The 16425-nt window shown below is 47.0% G+C and overlaps 1 protein-coding gene across 4 annotated transcripts in view; it reads right to left on the bottom strand.

Annotated features, from left to right (window-relative positions):
* Window positions 1-16425, bottom strand: part of AFAP1L2 (actin filament associated protein 1 like 2) — a 122629-nt gene that overhangs the window by 25841 nt on the left and 80363 nt on the right. For all 4 annotated transcript variants that reach the window (XM_048856997.2, XM_048856998.2, XM_048856999.2 and 1 more), the window contains exons 4-5: window positions 14003-14097; window positions 3837-3927 (exon numbers count right to left, since the gene is read on the bottom strand). In XM_048856997.2, coding sequence (XP_048712954.2) covers window positions 3837-3927; window positions 14003-14097 — 186 coding nt within the window. The remainder of the gene's footprint in view (window positions 1-3836; window positions 3928-14002; window positions 14098-16425) is intronic.

Here is a 16425-nt window from a genome sequence, read left to right as displayed (position 1 = left end):
AAAGCTGTCTGAGTAACATAACCCAGTTTAATTGGCATATACACAAGATAGGATACCTGGCTACATACGAATAGGTTTGGTACATGACCCTGTATGCTGTGATTCTCAGCATAATTGGACAATTATATTTTCCTATGTGTATGGCAAAAAATGTAACTATTATCTCACTGCAAAGGCAATTGGAAAACACCCTGGCGTGTACGATGCTTTCTGGCCTGAATGAGGCTCCAAAGCAAGTTAGAGGAAGTCTTGTGTTGGCAGGTGACTACACGCAATTTAAAACAACCGGAAAAGAAACAAGGGGTGTGACTCCCTTTTCTTTTTACCTGCTAGCTAATTCCCAACTTTTCCTGTGGGATGAAGCTTACAGCTGCCTTTTTGCTTGGGTAGGGAAAGAATCTGACGTGAAACTGGCAAAAACTGGAGGTTTTTTTAATTTGTGGGAGGTGGAGCTGACGGTGAAATTTTTATCAGCAGAATTCTAATCCTCGGACTCAGAGCACAGGGGAGCGTGACGCTGTGGGGCGTCTATGACCCAGAGGCCCATTTGAGGTTCACTGCTCTGTGTCAGCCACTCCTCAGGCCTGACATGCTCATCACAGTTCACACACTGGTGTCAGGATATTTATTTAAAAGATGACATGTAATATATTGTTTGAAATCTAACATCACGCTGGTCATTAACATGTTTGTAAAGTGTTTGTAAAAAACCCGGTAGCTGAAATTATGGATATTGTCTGATGTTATGTCCTGGAGACTCTACATAGAAAGGTGGCAAAACAGGTTTCTTCTATATAAAGGGGAAAGAAAATATGGTGGCAGAAGCCCTGTCCAGGAAAAAGGGCTCTGAATCACAGAATATCAGGATTGGAAGGGACCTCAGGAGGTCATCTAGTCCAACGCCCAAGCAGGACAATCCCCAAATGGCCCCCTCAAGGATTGAACTCACAACCCTTGGTTTAGCAGGCCAATGCTCAAACCACTGAGCTATCCTTCTGCCCTGCTACCTCTGGATCAGCCAGAGGCCTACCCTCCCACAGTTTTGTAAAGGGGCAGGTGTGACCCTAAGCATCCCTGTATTCCCACCCTATTGCAATAATGTTTGTATAAAATATGCCTTCTGAGGTATCATTTGAAAACGAATAACTCACTGACTGTTAATAGTCTTGCATGATGTATGTGTGCAGCCTGTATTAAGAGTTATGGATATATGTTGAAATTATGACGAAAGTGTGTTTAAACCAGGCATGCCTGGGGCAGTTGGTAAACAGGTCTGCCTTAGACAAAAGAACATGTATTTGATTCTCTGACCAGTCCGGTCCTCAGGCAAAGACAACTAAGGTCTATTGCTGGTTGTAACCAAGGCAGGGGTGAAAGTAAGTCAAGTGACTTACCGGTACGCTGGGGCCAGCTCAGGCCCCTGGAAGGGGCGGGGCCTAGGGTGGAAGGGGCAGGGCTGAGGAGGGTCAGAGCCAGCCCCAGCCCACCCTATAAGGTAAGTGCCCCCCCTTCTCCTCCTCCACCCACCCCCCAACTGGGGTAGCAGCAGCAGCCCGGGGCTCCGGGGGCTATTTAAAGAGCCCGGGGTTCCCCTGCTTCTACTGCCCCAGTCCTTTAATTAGCCGTCAGAGCCCTGGGGAAGCAGCGGGGCTCCAGCAGCTATTTAAAGGACCGGGGCGGCAGAGGCAGCTGGAGCCCCGACCCTTTAAATAGCCCCCGGAGCCCCCGCTACCCCAGGGCTCTGGGGGCTATTTAAAGGGCCTGCGGCTCCCTGCTTCTACCGCCCTGGTCCTTTAAATAGCCCCCAGAGCCCTGGAGTAGCGGCGGCGGGGCTCCAGCGGCTATTTAAAGGTTGGGGCTCCAGCCACTGCTGGGAGCCCCAGGCCCTTTAAATTGCCCCCTGGGGAAGCCGGACTGCCCCAGTACGGTGCACCGGCTCTTGCCGGTACGCCATACTGGGGCGTACCAGCTTACTTTCACCTCTGAACCAAAGCTGGTGGAAGCCAGAGTGGGGCTATAGACAGGCTATAGATAGGGGTGAGACCTGCTGAACCAGGGCTGTCTAGCTCTTCAGGATATGGCCTGCATGCTTGTAGACTGGTTGTGAGCACCCCAGGCTGTGAGTGACAGCAGCAAAGCATTGTAAAACACCCAGGGTTGCAGGGCAAATGGTGACACAACCCCTCCCTCCGTGGTCTGGATTGCACGCCGAACCCCATAATAGCATCTTTGCACTGTCTCTGTCAAGGCTGCAACCCCAAGCACTAAAAAAAAATCACCTATTTTTCTTTCTAAAAGTGCTTTACCCACCAATCCTGCTGGAGGTAGGATTTTCTCTCCACTCACAGGGCCTGGTAACTAATCCCAAAGTGCTGATCAGGAGTAACGGAACAAAATTTGGCCTGCAGTATTCTGACTGGAGTGGAGCCATTTAGATAAAATGACATCTAGAAGCCAACCAATTCAGGGTGAGGTTTTGCAAACCCAAACCTGGCTTCCTCATTACAGAGATGGGACAACCCTGAAGGCTTTTATCTGCACCGCCCCAAACTATGGTGCTTTGGAGAGAATGGAAACTAATCCAAGCCGACTCTGATCAGTAGCTAGCTGGATCAGGTCCCATGCTGTCAAGAAGGTGCTGATTTAAACATAGAAAGAGATTGATGCAGATGGGGTGATAACTAGGAGCTAATACTCCAACTCACTCCACTTAACTTATCTGATTATATCATTCACCTTAGCCTCAAACTAATGCCAGGTCTACACTACACGCTTACTGAAGTATAATTACATCACTCAGGGGTGTGAAAAATCCACACCCGTGAGTGATGTAGTTATACAAACCCTATTCCCCCATGTAGACAGTGCTGGGTCAGTGGGAGAGTTTCTCCCGCCAACGTAACTACTGCCTCTCACAGAAGTGGAGTAATTAAGCCGATGGGAGAGCTGTAGCTCCCAAAGGCTCCCCATCAGGATCACGGCCTCCATTGTGCTAGGCGCTGTACAAACATGGGAAGATACAGTCCTTATCCTGAAGAGATGACTGTCAAAATAAATTAACCCTGCATAATTTCAAACAACATCCCCCACTTTGTTTCTTCGTCACAAATTTTAAAGCTCAGGGTTGCACAGCTGCGTCTAGCGCTGCTCACACAATGGTAATGAATTCTCATCCAAATCATCAGCCTTACTTCTTATCCTTAACTCTGGTACACGAGACTGTAAGAGGGGACGGTCTAGTGATCTAGACCACTGCAGTTTATAAACTGTCACACTTTATAAACTATTTATAAATGTAGCCTTTATGTAAATAGTTAATACATTTTGAAGAGCTGTTTTAACAAATGCTTCAAGATTGATATAAAGTCCCATATACCCATAGGGTTCATAGATTTTAAGGCCAGAAGACACCATTAGATCTTCTAGTCTGATCTCCTGTATATCAGAGACCACTGAATCCCACAGTTACCCTTGTACTGAGTCCAATAGCTTGTGTTTGGCTAAAGCATCTCTTCCAGAAAGACGTCCAGTCTTGATCTGAAGACTTCAGGAAATGGAGAATCCACCAACAGATATAACATTTTATAACCATCTATAATACATACTGCTCTTGTCTATAGCAGGTGTAGAACATCTACTAGTCATTTATTAATCCTTTATAAACTATAAATGTACCCTTCTTATGACCAGCAAATCCACACAGATCGAATTTGTACCATCAGCCATAAAGAATTGAATGGGAGTAGTTCTGTTTGATTGTTTCCACAAACATTGAGTTCTGCATCTCACTCTAGTTAATGATAGCCATGAAAAGCAGAGAACCAGCTCTGACGTACCATTCACAGAGATGTCATATGGCTCAGCCTCTTCATAATATGCCTCTGGAGACTCAATCTTGGGGCTCGAAGGCTGTTTCGTTTCTGCAATCTGTGAATGAATAAACCAAGCATATTTTTTGGTAACAAGCTGAACACTCCGAATCTTTGAACAAGCCTTTTTGGTAATGCTAAAGTGTGGCCCAGTGGAGGGGTCCTTTTAGATGTGCAGTTCATGACCTCTAGGTAAATGGGTTCAGATTCCAGGAAAGACACATCAGTAAGTGCTAGTATTTAACTGGCTTTCGATATACAGCTCTCCGAATTAGGTTTAAAGGAATGTTGTGATGCTGCGCTTGGCAGTTCTTATACCATGTCACAATGTTGCAGTGCTTTACATAGTCAACTCTTCAATTTTCCTGAAAGCCTCAATTTCGGGGATATAGAACAGACCCTGGAAAAGCTGCGGTCAGCTTGTTCATTCTAACCATGGATCCGATACTACTGCACCAGTAAATGGGAGTTTTGCCATTTGTTTGAATGGACTCCTTCCATTAGGTTCAGATGGCTGCACATAAGCTATCGATTTCAACTGGGGATGACGTTCAACACTAAGGAGAATAGTTATGGGGTACCTGAGTGGAGGACAGTTGGGAGGAGAGGTAGAACTATTACCTACCTTTAGCCCAAACAGGCATTTGAACTCTATTACCCTATCTCAAATTCCCTAATTGAAAGTTCATAGCCCATGGGTCACACAGCACAAAGTCCCAAGTTAGGAAAAACATCAGGCATCTTTAAAGCCAATATGAGCAAAAATGAAGGAAGTGGATAAACAACACTAAAGTGAAACGAGCCTTTGAAAAGAGTCCAAGAGCTGGAAAAACCCTGTTTCATCTGCCAAATCCCTCCCCCCAACACAAGCTGTCAGAGAAAACAGTTCCTTGATCCCTTGGAAAGGCCAACACACGAACGAGAAGGTGGGTAAAAACCAAACCCATTTACTTCTCAAGCCATTCATACAACTGCACTTGACTTCACTGAGCTGCAAACTTGAATGCAGTAGTGGAAGGCGCTCAGATACTGCAGTGAGGACCGCAGCATAAAAACCTGCACAGAACGAGATAGTGGGTGGAGTTACAGCCCACACAAGGGGGGAGGGGGTCCTCATGATGCTACCATCCTGTAGCTTAGCCCTGCTGTTCAATTTGTCCAGCACCACACATTTCCTCTCCCATTCCACGCATAGTAGAACACAATCCGTATCTGCGGTCACCAGAAAGGCTATGTTCATATAACTCAGTTAAAAACAGCTGAAAGCGAGTAGCACCAGCAGGAGAGTGAATTTGTGTGGGGGGGTGGAGGGTGAGAGAACCTGGATTTGTGCTGGAAATGGCCCACCTGATGATCACTTTAGATAAGCTATTACCAGCAGGACAGTGGGGTGGGAGGAGGTATTGTTTCATATTCTCTGTGTATATATAAAGTCTGCTGCAGTTTCCACGGTATGCATCCGATGAAGTGAGCTGTAGCTCACGAAAGCTCATGCTCAAATAAATTGGTTAGTCTCTAAGGTGCCACTAGTACTCCTTTTCTTTTTGCGAATACAGACTAACACGGCTGTTACTCTGAAACCTGTCATTATTTTAGCTAGTGGCAGTTATTCTCTTAGTACCCGGGTTATAGTGTGTTCTGGATTGCAAGGGTATGAGCTAGATTCTAGTTGGTACCAGCATAAAACATCAGCTCTGGTGAGGGTGCTGGGAGTTCCATCAGGGACCAGCTTCCAATGGCCTGTACATAGGGGCTGAAATCTCACTTGTCTGGAGTAGAGATGCAGCCACTGGCAGGCAATGAGGGGGACACGTCCCCCGCTCCTTACTCTCCTGTTGAAGATCCTTACAGCACAGGGCCAGGAATCGTACATTCACTCCTGGCTGCCCACACAATGGTTTGTCAAGGGAGAGGAGAAGATAACGGGCCAACGCCATCCCAATATGGGCAGGGCCAAGGGGGTTGGGAGAGTGCGTTGATTCAGTGCCCACCCCTCACCTCACAGCCCCTGCCAGCAGAGCTCCTATGGAGCACTCGTGCAAATTACAGCTGTACTCCCTCCCCTGGGCATCAACCTCCAGGAGAGCAGGGACAGAGGCACTGCCTGCCCTCTGCTGGGATAAATATCCCCTGGGGCGCCCGGTGCTTGGGCACAAGGAGGCCCATACCTTATACCTCTCTGCACCTAACACACTGTGTAAAGCTATAGCAGGCCATTGCTGATCTGCCTTTGCATTTTACCCCAATGGCACAATGGGTAATAGTTGTTTATACAGTTCAATTATTTGCCTGTTTGATTATACTTCATTGGCTTTCAGGGCCTAGGTTTTTTTTAATTTGTTAATTTTTTTTTAAATTCTTTGATTTGATTTGAATTCTTCATGTTTAGTATTAAAGAGCAAGGGTCAAGTCAAAGACTCTGGCAACTCTAAGTTACTTCTAAGAGTTAACTCTAAGTTAATCAGCAACCTCTGGCTAATGGCTGGCTGGCACCTCCGTCCTTACTAAGGGGCATATTGATGTTAGCTCTTCTGCCTAAAGAGCCAAAATTGTTCAATATGAATTTGGACACAGGCAGCTAAGGACATGGCCCATTGTCTCAAAGCACTTTGGGATCCCTTCAACACGATGTATAAATTGGCCAATGTCTCTTGAGGCATTGGCCATAGTCGGAAGACAGGATACTAGGCTAGATGGACCAATGGTCTGTCCCAGTATGGCAGTTCTTATGTTATGTTCTTATATCTGTAGCACCATTCAGCCAAGAGAGGAATTATTGTGTTCTGATATTAACCCACTAACCTGGACTGTTGGCCTACCAGGCTTTGAAGGAGAATATTAACACTGCAGTATTCCCAGTCTAGCCCGGATACAGGGATACAGTCTGCGTTAGTGCTCAGGGCAGTGACCTGAGACTTAGGACCTCTGGCTTTGGCTAGCTAGCTATGAGCAGACCCCTGGTGTAACCACGGGCAAGTCCCTGACCTTTCTTGGTCTCTACCTCTGTAAAATAGGGGTAATTCTTACTTACCTTTGCAAAGTGCTTTAAGGAGAGGCCCTCTCCATATAGAACTGCTAGGTATTATTAGTATACTTTCCATTCAGTTTTTGAGGACATATGGGGAATGTTTTACCTACGTTTTCCTACAACATTTAAATGCTTAAGAACTTCGGCTAAAGCATTAAATTAGAAAAATAAACACTCAATAGTTTTACTGGGTGCATTTCCTCAGCCAGGGACTAGTTCTATCATTGAATCTGTGGCAGATTGGCACTTGCAGCCAGCCTACATTGTACATGGCAGAGAATTTAAAGCAATAATCAGATTGGGAAGACATCGTTGCCTACATAAAACCCCTCACTTGACTGCTTCCTATGCTGTCCAACACAGTCTCAGGAGAGAGGAGGGTTACTTTGTTTCATACAGACAATGGAAACCAAAAGGGCCTATGTGGGACTAGGCTTCAGCTTCTTTAGAGGTTATTGTTTTCTCTTTATCAAAGGTGTGGGCTTCTTTTGTCTCTAGCTTAGATCAAAAATATACTGCACTGTGTTAGCCAACCCAGTCTGGTCATTTCAGCACACTTGTCCATTTCACAATGGCACAACAGAGCATGCAAACCCTAACAAACATCTGATGGCATCATACAGGAACGGCCCAGAGCACTGCCATTTCTACGCTAATAAGTGGGAATGGTACGATAAGACACTAGTGTGTTTTCACTAGGGGCAACTGGAAGCATGTGGTGAAAAGTGGGAGCAGAGCACAGAACTCCTAGCTAGGGCTAAGGCATGGGAGGAGAACAGGAAGAGAGAATGAATTAAATATATACAAGGCCTGATCCAAAGCCCATAGACGTCATTGTTGTTATTTGAGGTTTATATTGTGATTGCACCTTGAGGCCTCATCCAAAACAAGGGCCCCTGTTGCGCTAGGCATTGTGCATACACGTAGTCAGGTCACAGCCCTGCATTGATTTCAGTGGGCGTTGGATCAGACCCACTTATGCTGGGCTCTAGCACTGAAAAAGGAACCTAGAAAAGAATCATTGTAAGTGCCAGATAATGAACAGCTATTCCCAGCACACAGGATAATGAACACCCCGCCGTCACCTCATCATTCTACAAGCAACTTCCCACACTTGGTTTTAGAGACCAGGGTGGTTCCTTTGTAGCTTTCAGTTTCTGTGGCCTCTGTTCATTAAACTCAGCCTCCCTAAGAGCATCACTCTCCGGTCATTGCCCTTTTCTGAATCAAAGTACAAAGCGATGAGCTGATGAGGTTTTTCAATCCCGCCCACCCTCTCTATTCTCCCCACACACATAAAAAAAAAATTTAAAAAAAAGCCAAGCTCCCAGGGTTTTAATTGCTGAGCTTCCACCTCACTCATCACCTTCATTCTTAAACCTCAAACGGACCTCCGGAGCGCACACAGCACTGTTAGGGAAACTGGTACAATTGGCTAAAGGAGAAAAATTTCCCCAAACTGAGAGCAGCTGAGCACCCCGGACACTCCAGGGTTCACCACACTGTCACTGGAGAGGATGGCACATAGGCAAAACCAAAGCCTCTTTTTGCAGCTGTCCAACATGTCTATGGAGAAGTTAGAGGAAAATTGGCTGGATATTAATTGAGGGCCAGGTGGCAGCCCGCTAATGGACCACTGCAGGTGAGCAGGGAGTGAGCGGACTCGAGCCTTCCCAGCCAACATAGCTGATCTGATGCATGGGGGAGAAGATTATACCTGACGCCAATTACTCCCCTGCTGGAAATAAGGGGGAACTCACTTCCGGGACAGCACAACACTTCACTGCCCTTTGCTTAGGGCTTCTGGAAAAGCCACAACTTGCCCAGAGTGGAAAGTCCTATAGCTTCTGAGCATGCTGATCAGTCAACTAAGAATTTGCGGTTTTTTTAACCAGAGGCTAATGAAACCACGCCCACTTAATTACATTCTTTCCCCCCCACGACCCCTACCAACTATAGTAACTGGTGCTGATTGATATACCCACAGCAAATTCCTAAAAAACAGAAAACACACTCCCACTGCCTTAACATCAAGGAAAAGCGAGAAGTCCCAGGGACAAAAACACTGCAGATCCCTTGCCAAAGCTACAGCAATGTCATCAAACATGCTGCCACTCTCTTAACCTGGCGTCTCAGAAAATTTTCCTCAGCCACACAGCATCAGCACAAGCAATCGCCCCTTCCCTGCCCTCTCCACTTCAGTGAACTTCAAAGCCTAATCAGGACTACTTAAATGCTATCCTTTGCTGCCTTCCTGCAAACCCATAAGTGCATGTGTAGCGCTAATGACCTGAGAAATCAATGGGATTGCTCACATATAAGTATGTCTACACTGCAATTAGACACCCATGGCTGGCCCGTGCCAGCTGGCTTGGGCTCAGGGGCTGTTTAATTGCAGTGTAGATGTTCGGGCTCAGGCTATGGCAATTAAACAACCCCTTAGCCCTAGCCCCATGAGCCCAAGTCAGCTGGCATGGACCATGGTGGGGGTGTCTAATTCTGGTGGAGACATACCTTTCAAGATCAGCTGCTTTGCTCAGAGCAAGCATAATCCAGATGGTGGTTGACATGCATGCACGGTGTTAGGAGCACTGTTGTGTGGATGTGGGGTGTGTTTCAGGCATGCAGAAGTATGATCATTACAGCCAGATGTTCAAAACAGGTCAGCACTAGCACTGGGCAGGAGAATCTTTGAGATTTTAAAAAAAAATTCTGTCCCAAATCAGGACAAAAAGAGTCAAATTTTTGAAAAATCTCAGTAACAAAGTGGGGGTGAGGGGTTTTCAGGGCAATGGGAAATTTGGATCAGATTATTTCAAAATATTTAATTTTGATTTTGACCTGTTTTCTTTTTTTAATTTTTAGTATAAAGTTAAAATTTGAAATAAGCTGTTTTGAACTGAAAAATCTCAACTTTCCAAATGGGACATTTGGACTATTTCAAAAGCTTTTTTCGACATTTTTTCAATTCAGGAAATGTATTGAAAATGACCCTTTGCCGCGAACAGTTTTGGTTTATACAAATTGGCATTTTTCAGTGGGGGGAAAAAAAAGTAAAAAAATTCCTGACCAGCACCCGCAATCAGGCCAGTATGTTAAAAAAGCTCAACACATCAGCCACCGAAGTCTTTGGAAAATCTAGCCATTAATCTCACAATGGGAGATGAGCTCTCTGGAAAATCTCACCTTTATTTAGGTGCCTAAATTGAAGTTCAGTTTTTTTGAAAATCTGATCCCCAAATGTCTCTCGTGTAAACCAGGTCTTCCTAAATGCATTGCAGGATTAATCCTGCTCCTGTTTGGGGGTCTGCTTTCGAAATACTGGGAACAAACTCTGGAGTCTTTTAAGACCGTAACCAGCCCTACAGGTCTCTCTCCCACCACAACAGTTAGACAGAGATTTTTCATTCTCAAGACAGTTTTTTTGTGGGATTTGGTTTTTCAAGTTCAGGGTTAGCCAGATGCCAAGCTGGGGAAGAAACTCTGTTTCCAGCCAGAGCAGCAGTCATTCCCAGCACCTGGGCCCATGGCAGACTGCACAAGCAGATGTGCTGGCAACACTTGAATCTGTCTCTCGGCCTGTCAAATGCAGAACAGACTCTCCTGTTGTCCTAGGTGGAAGGGCTGTTTCCCTCCCTGCCCCCCACTTGCACTTAAGTCTGATTCATTCACTTGCTTCATCCCTCTTTAAACATGCAATCGAATTGCTTGCTTTCAAAAATCAATGTGAAGCTAAATGATGAGCAGAGCAGGTAGGTACAGTGCCAGCTCATCCTGCATGGCTCTTCCAAAGCACCATCATCCTGACCTCTGCCCATCCAACCCAGGGTGTCTCCCTTGAACAGAGACAGTCAATCCCATTACATGTATGCCAGGAAAAGGAAGAAGTATGGAGAGAGTGTAACACACATATAAAGTGTGTGCCACATTCACATAGAGGATAACATCCTACTATTGCTACCCTCTAACAGACTTGCTCCTTTAGCTCAAATTGTATATGCTGGGGCTTCAGTACTGAAGGTCCTAGGTTCAAACCTAACTGACTGGATGTGAGACTCATTACAAGGGAGACTTGTGAGACGCATGAGAGACTTGTGTTTTTGATCAATAACTGGGCAATCTTCATTTAATGGGACAGGAATTAAAGAGGGGTATCAAGAAAGAGCCTCTGATTTGTTGGAGGCAACAGTAGGGGCAGGAGGAGAGCAGTAGTTTTTCCCATGCCTACACTGTGCTGAGCTAGAGGTGCATTCCTGTATTTGTTCCACCGAACAACCAGGAGAAGCTGCCTCGAAGTTTCCCACAGTCAGAGCCAGTGTGTGTCTCAGCCTGTGCAGCTGCAGCTCCTCGGGCCATGTCGCACAGCACAGGCCGCATGAGAAGAGCTGCATCTGCTGATCCTCAGGCAGGCTTTCCCTTTGGCGCAGGGCTCTTTTGCTACCCCGGCCTGTGGCCTCGTCTACCCATCGCGCCACTCCTCCTGCTGCCACCACCTCCACCAGGAACGGCGCCCCTTGCGATCAGAACCAGTTACACGCAGATCACTGCTCCCAGTCACGAGCGAGGGCTGCCTTCCCTTCTCAGCATGGAGAGCATGGGCAGCTTTAACAAGTAAGCCAGATGGGTTAACTGGAAAAACTCCACAGGCTCTGGAATGCATCCATTAGGACAACCGCAGTGCATCTAAAAGGCTTCTGTATTAATCCAGCCCTACCTTTCTCCTTTTCAGGCTTCACTTTCCCAGCACCCTGACGTGACATCCATCCCTTAAACTCCCTTACAGCAGAGTTCCCATAAGACCCTTTATGGTAATCCCTTATCTGACCCTCTGGCTTCTCCTTCCTTTTAAAGGAACGGTTTCTCCAGTGAGTCCCTAGCAAACACTAACCCCTCTCTCCCCCCACCCACTAACCCCTCTCTTTCAAGTCTGCTGTCCTTTTACATCAGAAAGTCCTTACTGCTGAGATTCCCATGTCTGATCGGCTGCTAAACAGTAAGCCCCGCTTGTCAGTGTCTCTGGAGAATAGCTAGGGCTGCTCTTTTGGCAAGGAAACAAAATCCCACTGAAAGCCGATTGTGATGAACTGTAACCTAATTACATTTATAACTGGCCCATGGAAAAGTCCAAGGGAACTTTGTTTGTAGATTTCTTTTGTACAAAGTCTCAGGGAAACCTGAATCATGTACAATTGGTCTCGCAAGATACACATGCACGCAGCAAACCTTCAAGCACCAAAAAGCATGAACGGGGAGAAAGCTGCACTCAGGATGCAACTTGCACAATAATGTTCCCCACCCCGTGCCACATTCTGCAGAGCAGATGCAGGGGCTGCTATAGTCTTAGGGAGCAGCTGCACTCTATGCCCAAAGAAAGAGGAAGAGAAGTGGCTTAAACTCCATTCCTTCCTGGCCAGCAGAGGTGTTAAGATGGCCGGACTCATGAGTCCTTCATCATAGGAGAGTTTGCAAGCTTTCTTCCAAGTCTTACGCATAACAAACTCATCTGAATTCTGTGGCGAGACACTGACTGATTTGACTCCCCTAAAACCCCTTTAAGGCCCTGAATTAGGATTAAAGGATTATAACCTACAGCGTAGCAAGGAGAACAGCAACGTTAATCAAGCTTCCTTTCTGCTTTTGCCTAGGGACCCTTGCCACGGGTGCAGGTCCCGACACTCACATCTTCTTCCTCTTTCTCACACATCCACTTGGCTGCAGGTTTCGTAAGAAACTGCCATATGGAAGGGAACAATGGTCTAGGGCAGGGGCGGGCAAACTTTTTGGCCTGAGGGCCGCATCAGGTTTCAGAAATTGTATGGAGGGCGGGTCAGGGGAGGCTGTGCCTCCCCAAGCAACCAGGCCTGGCCTGGCCCCCACCCCCTGCTTCTCGATCCCTGACAGCCCCCGCTTTTCCCCCCCGGACCCCTGCTCCATCCACACACACACACCCCCACTCCCTGTCCCCTGACCGCCCCCCGCCACCCTATCCAACCCCTGCCTCCTTCCTGACTGCTCCCCGGGGACCTCTGCCCCATCCAACAACCTGTTCTCCCTGACTGCCCCCGTAATCCCTGCCCCAACTACCCCATCCAACCCCCCCTCCTTCCTGACTGCCCCCCCGGGACCCTTGCCCCCATTATTCAACCCCGCTGTTTCCCACCCTCTGACTGCCCTGACCCCTATCCACACCCCCAGCCCTTGACCACCACCCCGAACTCCCCTGCCCTCTATCCAACCCCCCCTGCTCCCTGCCCCCTTACCGTGCTGCCTGGAGCACTGGTGGCTGGCGGCGTTACAGCCGCGCCTCCCGGCTGGAGCCAACCACACATCGCGCACCACAGAGCACCGGGTCAGGCTGGGCTCTGCAGCTGTGCTGCCCCAGGAGCCCACCCCGCCCCCCAGAGCATTGTGCCGGCGGCGCAGTGAGCTGAGGCTGCGGGGGAGGGGGAACAGCGGGGGAGGGGCCGGGGGGCTAGGAGCTCAGGGGCTGGGCAGAAGGGTCCCAAGGGCCAGATGTGGCCTGTAGGCCGTAGTTTGCCCACCTCTGGTCTAGGGTCTGGCCTATCTGTGAAAGTGCACAATGCCAGATGCTAGCAAACCCCCTTGTCTTCCACAGCAGTGATCAAGTAGTGCAGTGTTACACAACAGAGAGAGAATATTGTCCTGACACCACGTGGCGATTACCCAAATGCCCTGAAGTTTGAGGATTGTTGGCCTTTGTAAGTTTCTCCCAGGCAGTCTAATCATTGCTGCTGCTGTTACGCATCTAGAAGGAGATTTTCAAAGACAAGTGGCTGTTAGGTGCCAAGCCTATACTCCTGTTTTTGAAAATCTCAACCCTAGTTACCTAAGCCTGTTTTGAAACTTACCAGGACTACGCTGTTTGCCTCAATAACATCCTGTTACAGAGAGAGTTTTGTGAATTACATACATTATATGTTGCATAATTTAAAAAATTGTCCGTGTTTAGAGCCAGTATGTGCCATGAAGAATTTAAAGATATAAAATTCTATCATTAGAGGTAGATTTGATTAAATATTAAGACCGTGGAAAGCAAAGGAGAAAAAGAGAGAGAAAAGGGAGTGATGAGGAATCAAACACATACTATTTTTGGAGGAGGAAGGTCCGGCAGACTCTTCTGAGGAGGAGATGAATGGTGTCCTGATTCCCCATTGGACAAAGACTCTCCACAATCCAGTGCTACAAACAGAAACAAGCAAGAATAATGACACGTGGCATGTCCCAGCAATGCACTTATTACCTAGCAGCGGTGCAGCAACATCTGTGCGCTACGTTATATTTGAGTAGGAAGCAGGGTATTAATTACAGAGTCTGCCTTCGATGCTTCATCGTGACCATGTCATTTCAGGCCATAGCCAAGAATACAGTGCTACGGCACCACAACTAAAGAACCAGTTCTCTTGGTAGGAGCTCTTCTTGTTTTGGAATGTTTTTCCACTTGGAATGAAAACTATGAAGACCAAAATGACTTTTAAAATAAAAATCACTTCACTTGTAATGACGATGTCTATATTGAGCCGTTCTAAAACGTTCACTCTGTTATTACTCTGCTGTACATGGTTTCACTTGCAGGTAAAAATCACTTTCACTCTCCCAGATCCACTCACTAACATTCTTAAAAACAAAGGGCCAGATTCTCAATAGGTGAAAATCAGGTAGCCACACTGGCTTCAGTGGAGGTCCTGGCCTAAAGTCTTCAAAAGGAGAAAGTTTCAAAAGTTCTTTCCCTTTAAAGACTACATACGTCATCTATTGCACCACAATTAGAACCTAAGGAACAGATTTATTTTCTACAAAAAATGGTTTCTATTGAATTTTGTCACCTCTGTAAAACGAGTTGTAGCTAAAGGATGGCCATCTTGATTAGGCCTTAGGAACATCTAAGGTTTTTGGGAGGCAGTGTGACATAGTGAGTAAAGCAGGGGACTGCAAGTTAGGGGCTCTTCTGAGAGTACATTCTATTCCCAGCTCTACCACGGATACCCTCTGTGGTTGAGCTAATCACCAATTTCTGTGCCTCCATTTCCAGCTCCATAAAATGGGGATAACACCACTCGCTTCAAGCACAAAGGTTGCCACAGAGGTGCAAAGTCCAGTTACTCTAATAATAAAATGAGAACTGTAACACTAGTAACTAACGCATTTATATAGGACCTCATAGCCGAGGAAAAGATTGTTAGAAAAAAAATACAGGGCCAAATCCTCAGTGGGCATTTTCAGCATAGCTGCATTGAGCTACAGTGGTGTACACCCGCTGAGAACCTGGCACTCTGTGGTGGGGGAGGAGTTTCAAACAGACCAAGAAGGGAGGATGGTTCAGTGATTCAGGTGTTAATCTGGGACCCAGGTGCAATTCCTGCTATGCCACAGACATCCTGTGTGACCCTGCACAAGTCAGTTAGACTTTCTGGGCCTCAGTTTCCCATCTGTAAAATGGATATACTAGCACTGTCCTAATTCACTGGAGTATTGTGCGGAGAAATACATTAAAAGATACTACAATAAAGGGGGCCACGTAAAGTGCCAGAGCCTAGACAAGGGATATGGTGCCCAGCTCCCTTTGAATGGATTGCCTAACTCCCGTAGGCGCCTTTGAAAAGCCCAGCCTCACTCCCGGTGTGAATAGGGACAATATAAATTAGAACAGTCGGGGTGCTGTGCCTTTCCTAGTGCAGCTTACCATGGGGTTCAGAAGACTCTGGCATGAACTTCGCTGCATATTTCTATGTGTTTTATAAATAAAAGCTGGACCCGCACTGCTCCATTTCAGTCTCAGACTCGGAAGCCACAATGACAGCTCTGAATCTGCATCCTATAATGAGCCCCTGGCACGGTGGCAGAAGCATCAGTACAATCCGAAACACACAATGACGTAATCCCCCAGGCTGTCTGCTGCCTGTGGTGAAGCTTCTGTGCGTCCCTCCTTGTTAATGCTGGACAGTTTCATTAAGCTACAAGGTCAGAAGCAGCCATGTGCCAAACTGCTCAGTCAGTGAAAACCAACTGAAAATATCTGCTTGCTAAGCACAGCCACGACAGGCAGGGCTGCTCGGTTCCTTGCACAGTTGACATTAAAATTAGGCTGCCCCAGGTGTCTGATCATCAGCCTTGAAAACCGCTGCTTTACTGCATCATGCAGAAATGAAAAATGGCGCTGCCAAGGCACCCCATGGTTACACTTAAAATACACTACTAACTAGCTGGTGCCGGAGCTTTCCCTCTTCTAGGATGCATCAAGGGTGCTACTTTCAGCACCATCGCTCCTGGAAAGAGAACATCAAGGGTGATACTTCCTAGAGAGGAGCACCCAAAGGGTAGCACCATGAAACTGTTCTGAGAGAGATGAGGAGATTCAGATTTCTGACCTAGTGGGCATATCTACACAGTAAAGAAAAATCCCTGGCACAGAGTCTCAGAGCCTGGGTCAAGGGTTTGCAGGTCTGAAAGTAGCAGCAGCAGCAGCCTGAGCTCCTAGACCCTCCCCCCATCACTGGGTTTCAGCGCCCA

The sequence above is a fragment of the Caretta caretta genome, chromosome 7 (assembly GCF_965140235.1).
Source record: "Caretta caretta isolate rCarCar2 chromosome 7, rCarCar1.hap1, whole genome shotgun sequence".
In the NCBI taxonomy this organism is placed as follows: domain Eukaryota; kingdom Metazoa; phylum Chordata; order Testudines; family Cheloniidae; genus Caretta; species Caretta caretta.
The sequence above is the reverse complement of the archived record's forward strand: the minus strand, read 5'-3'. Positions and strand labels throughout refer to the sequence as shown.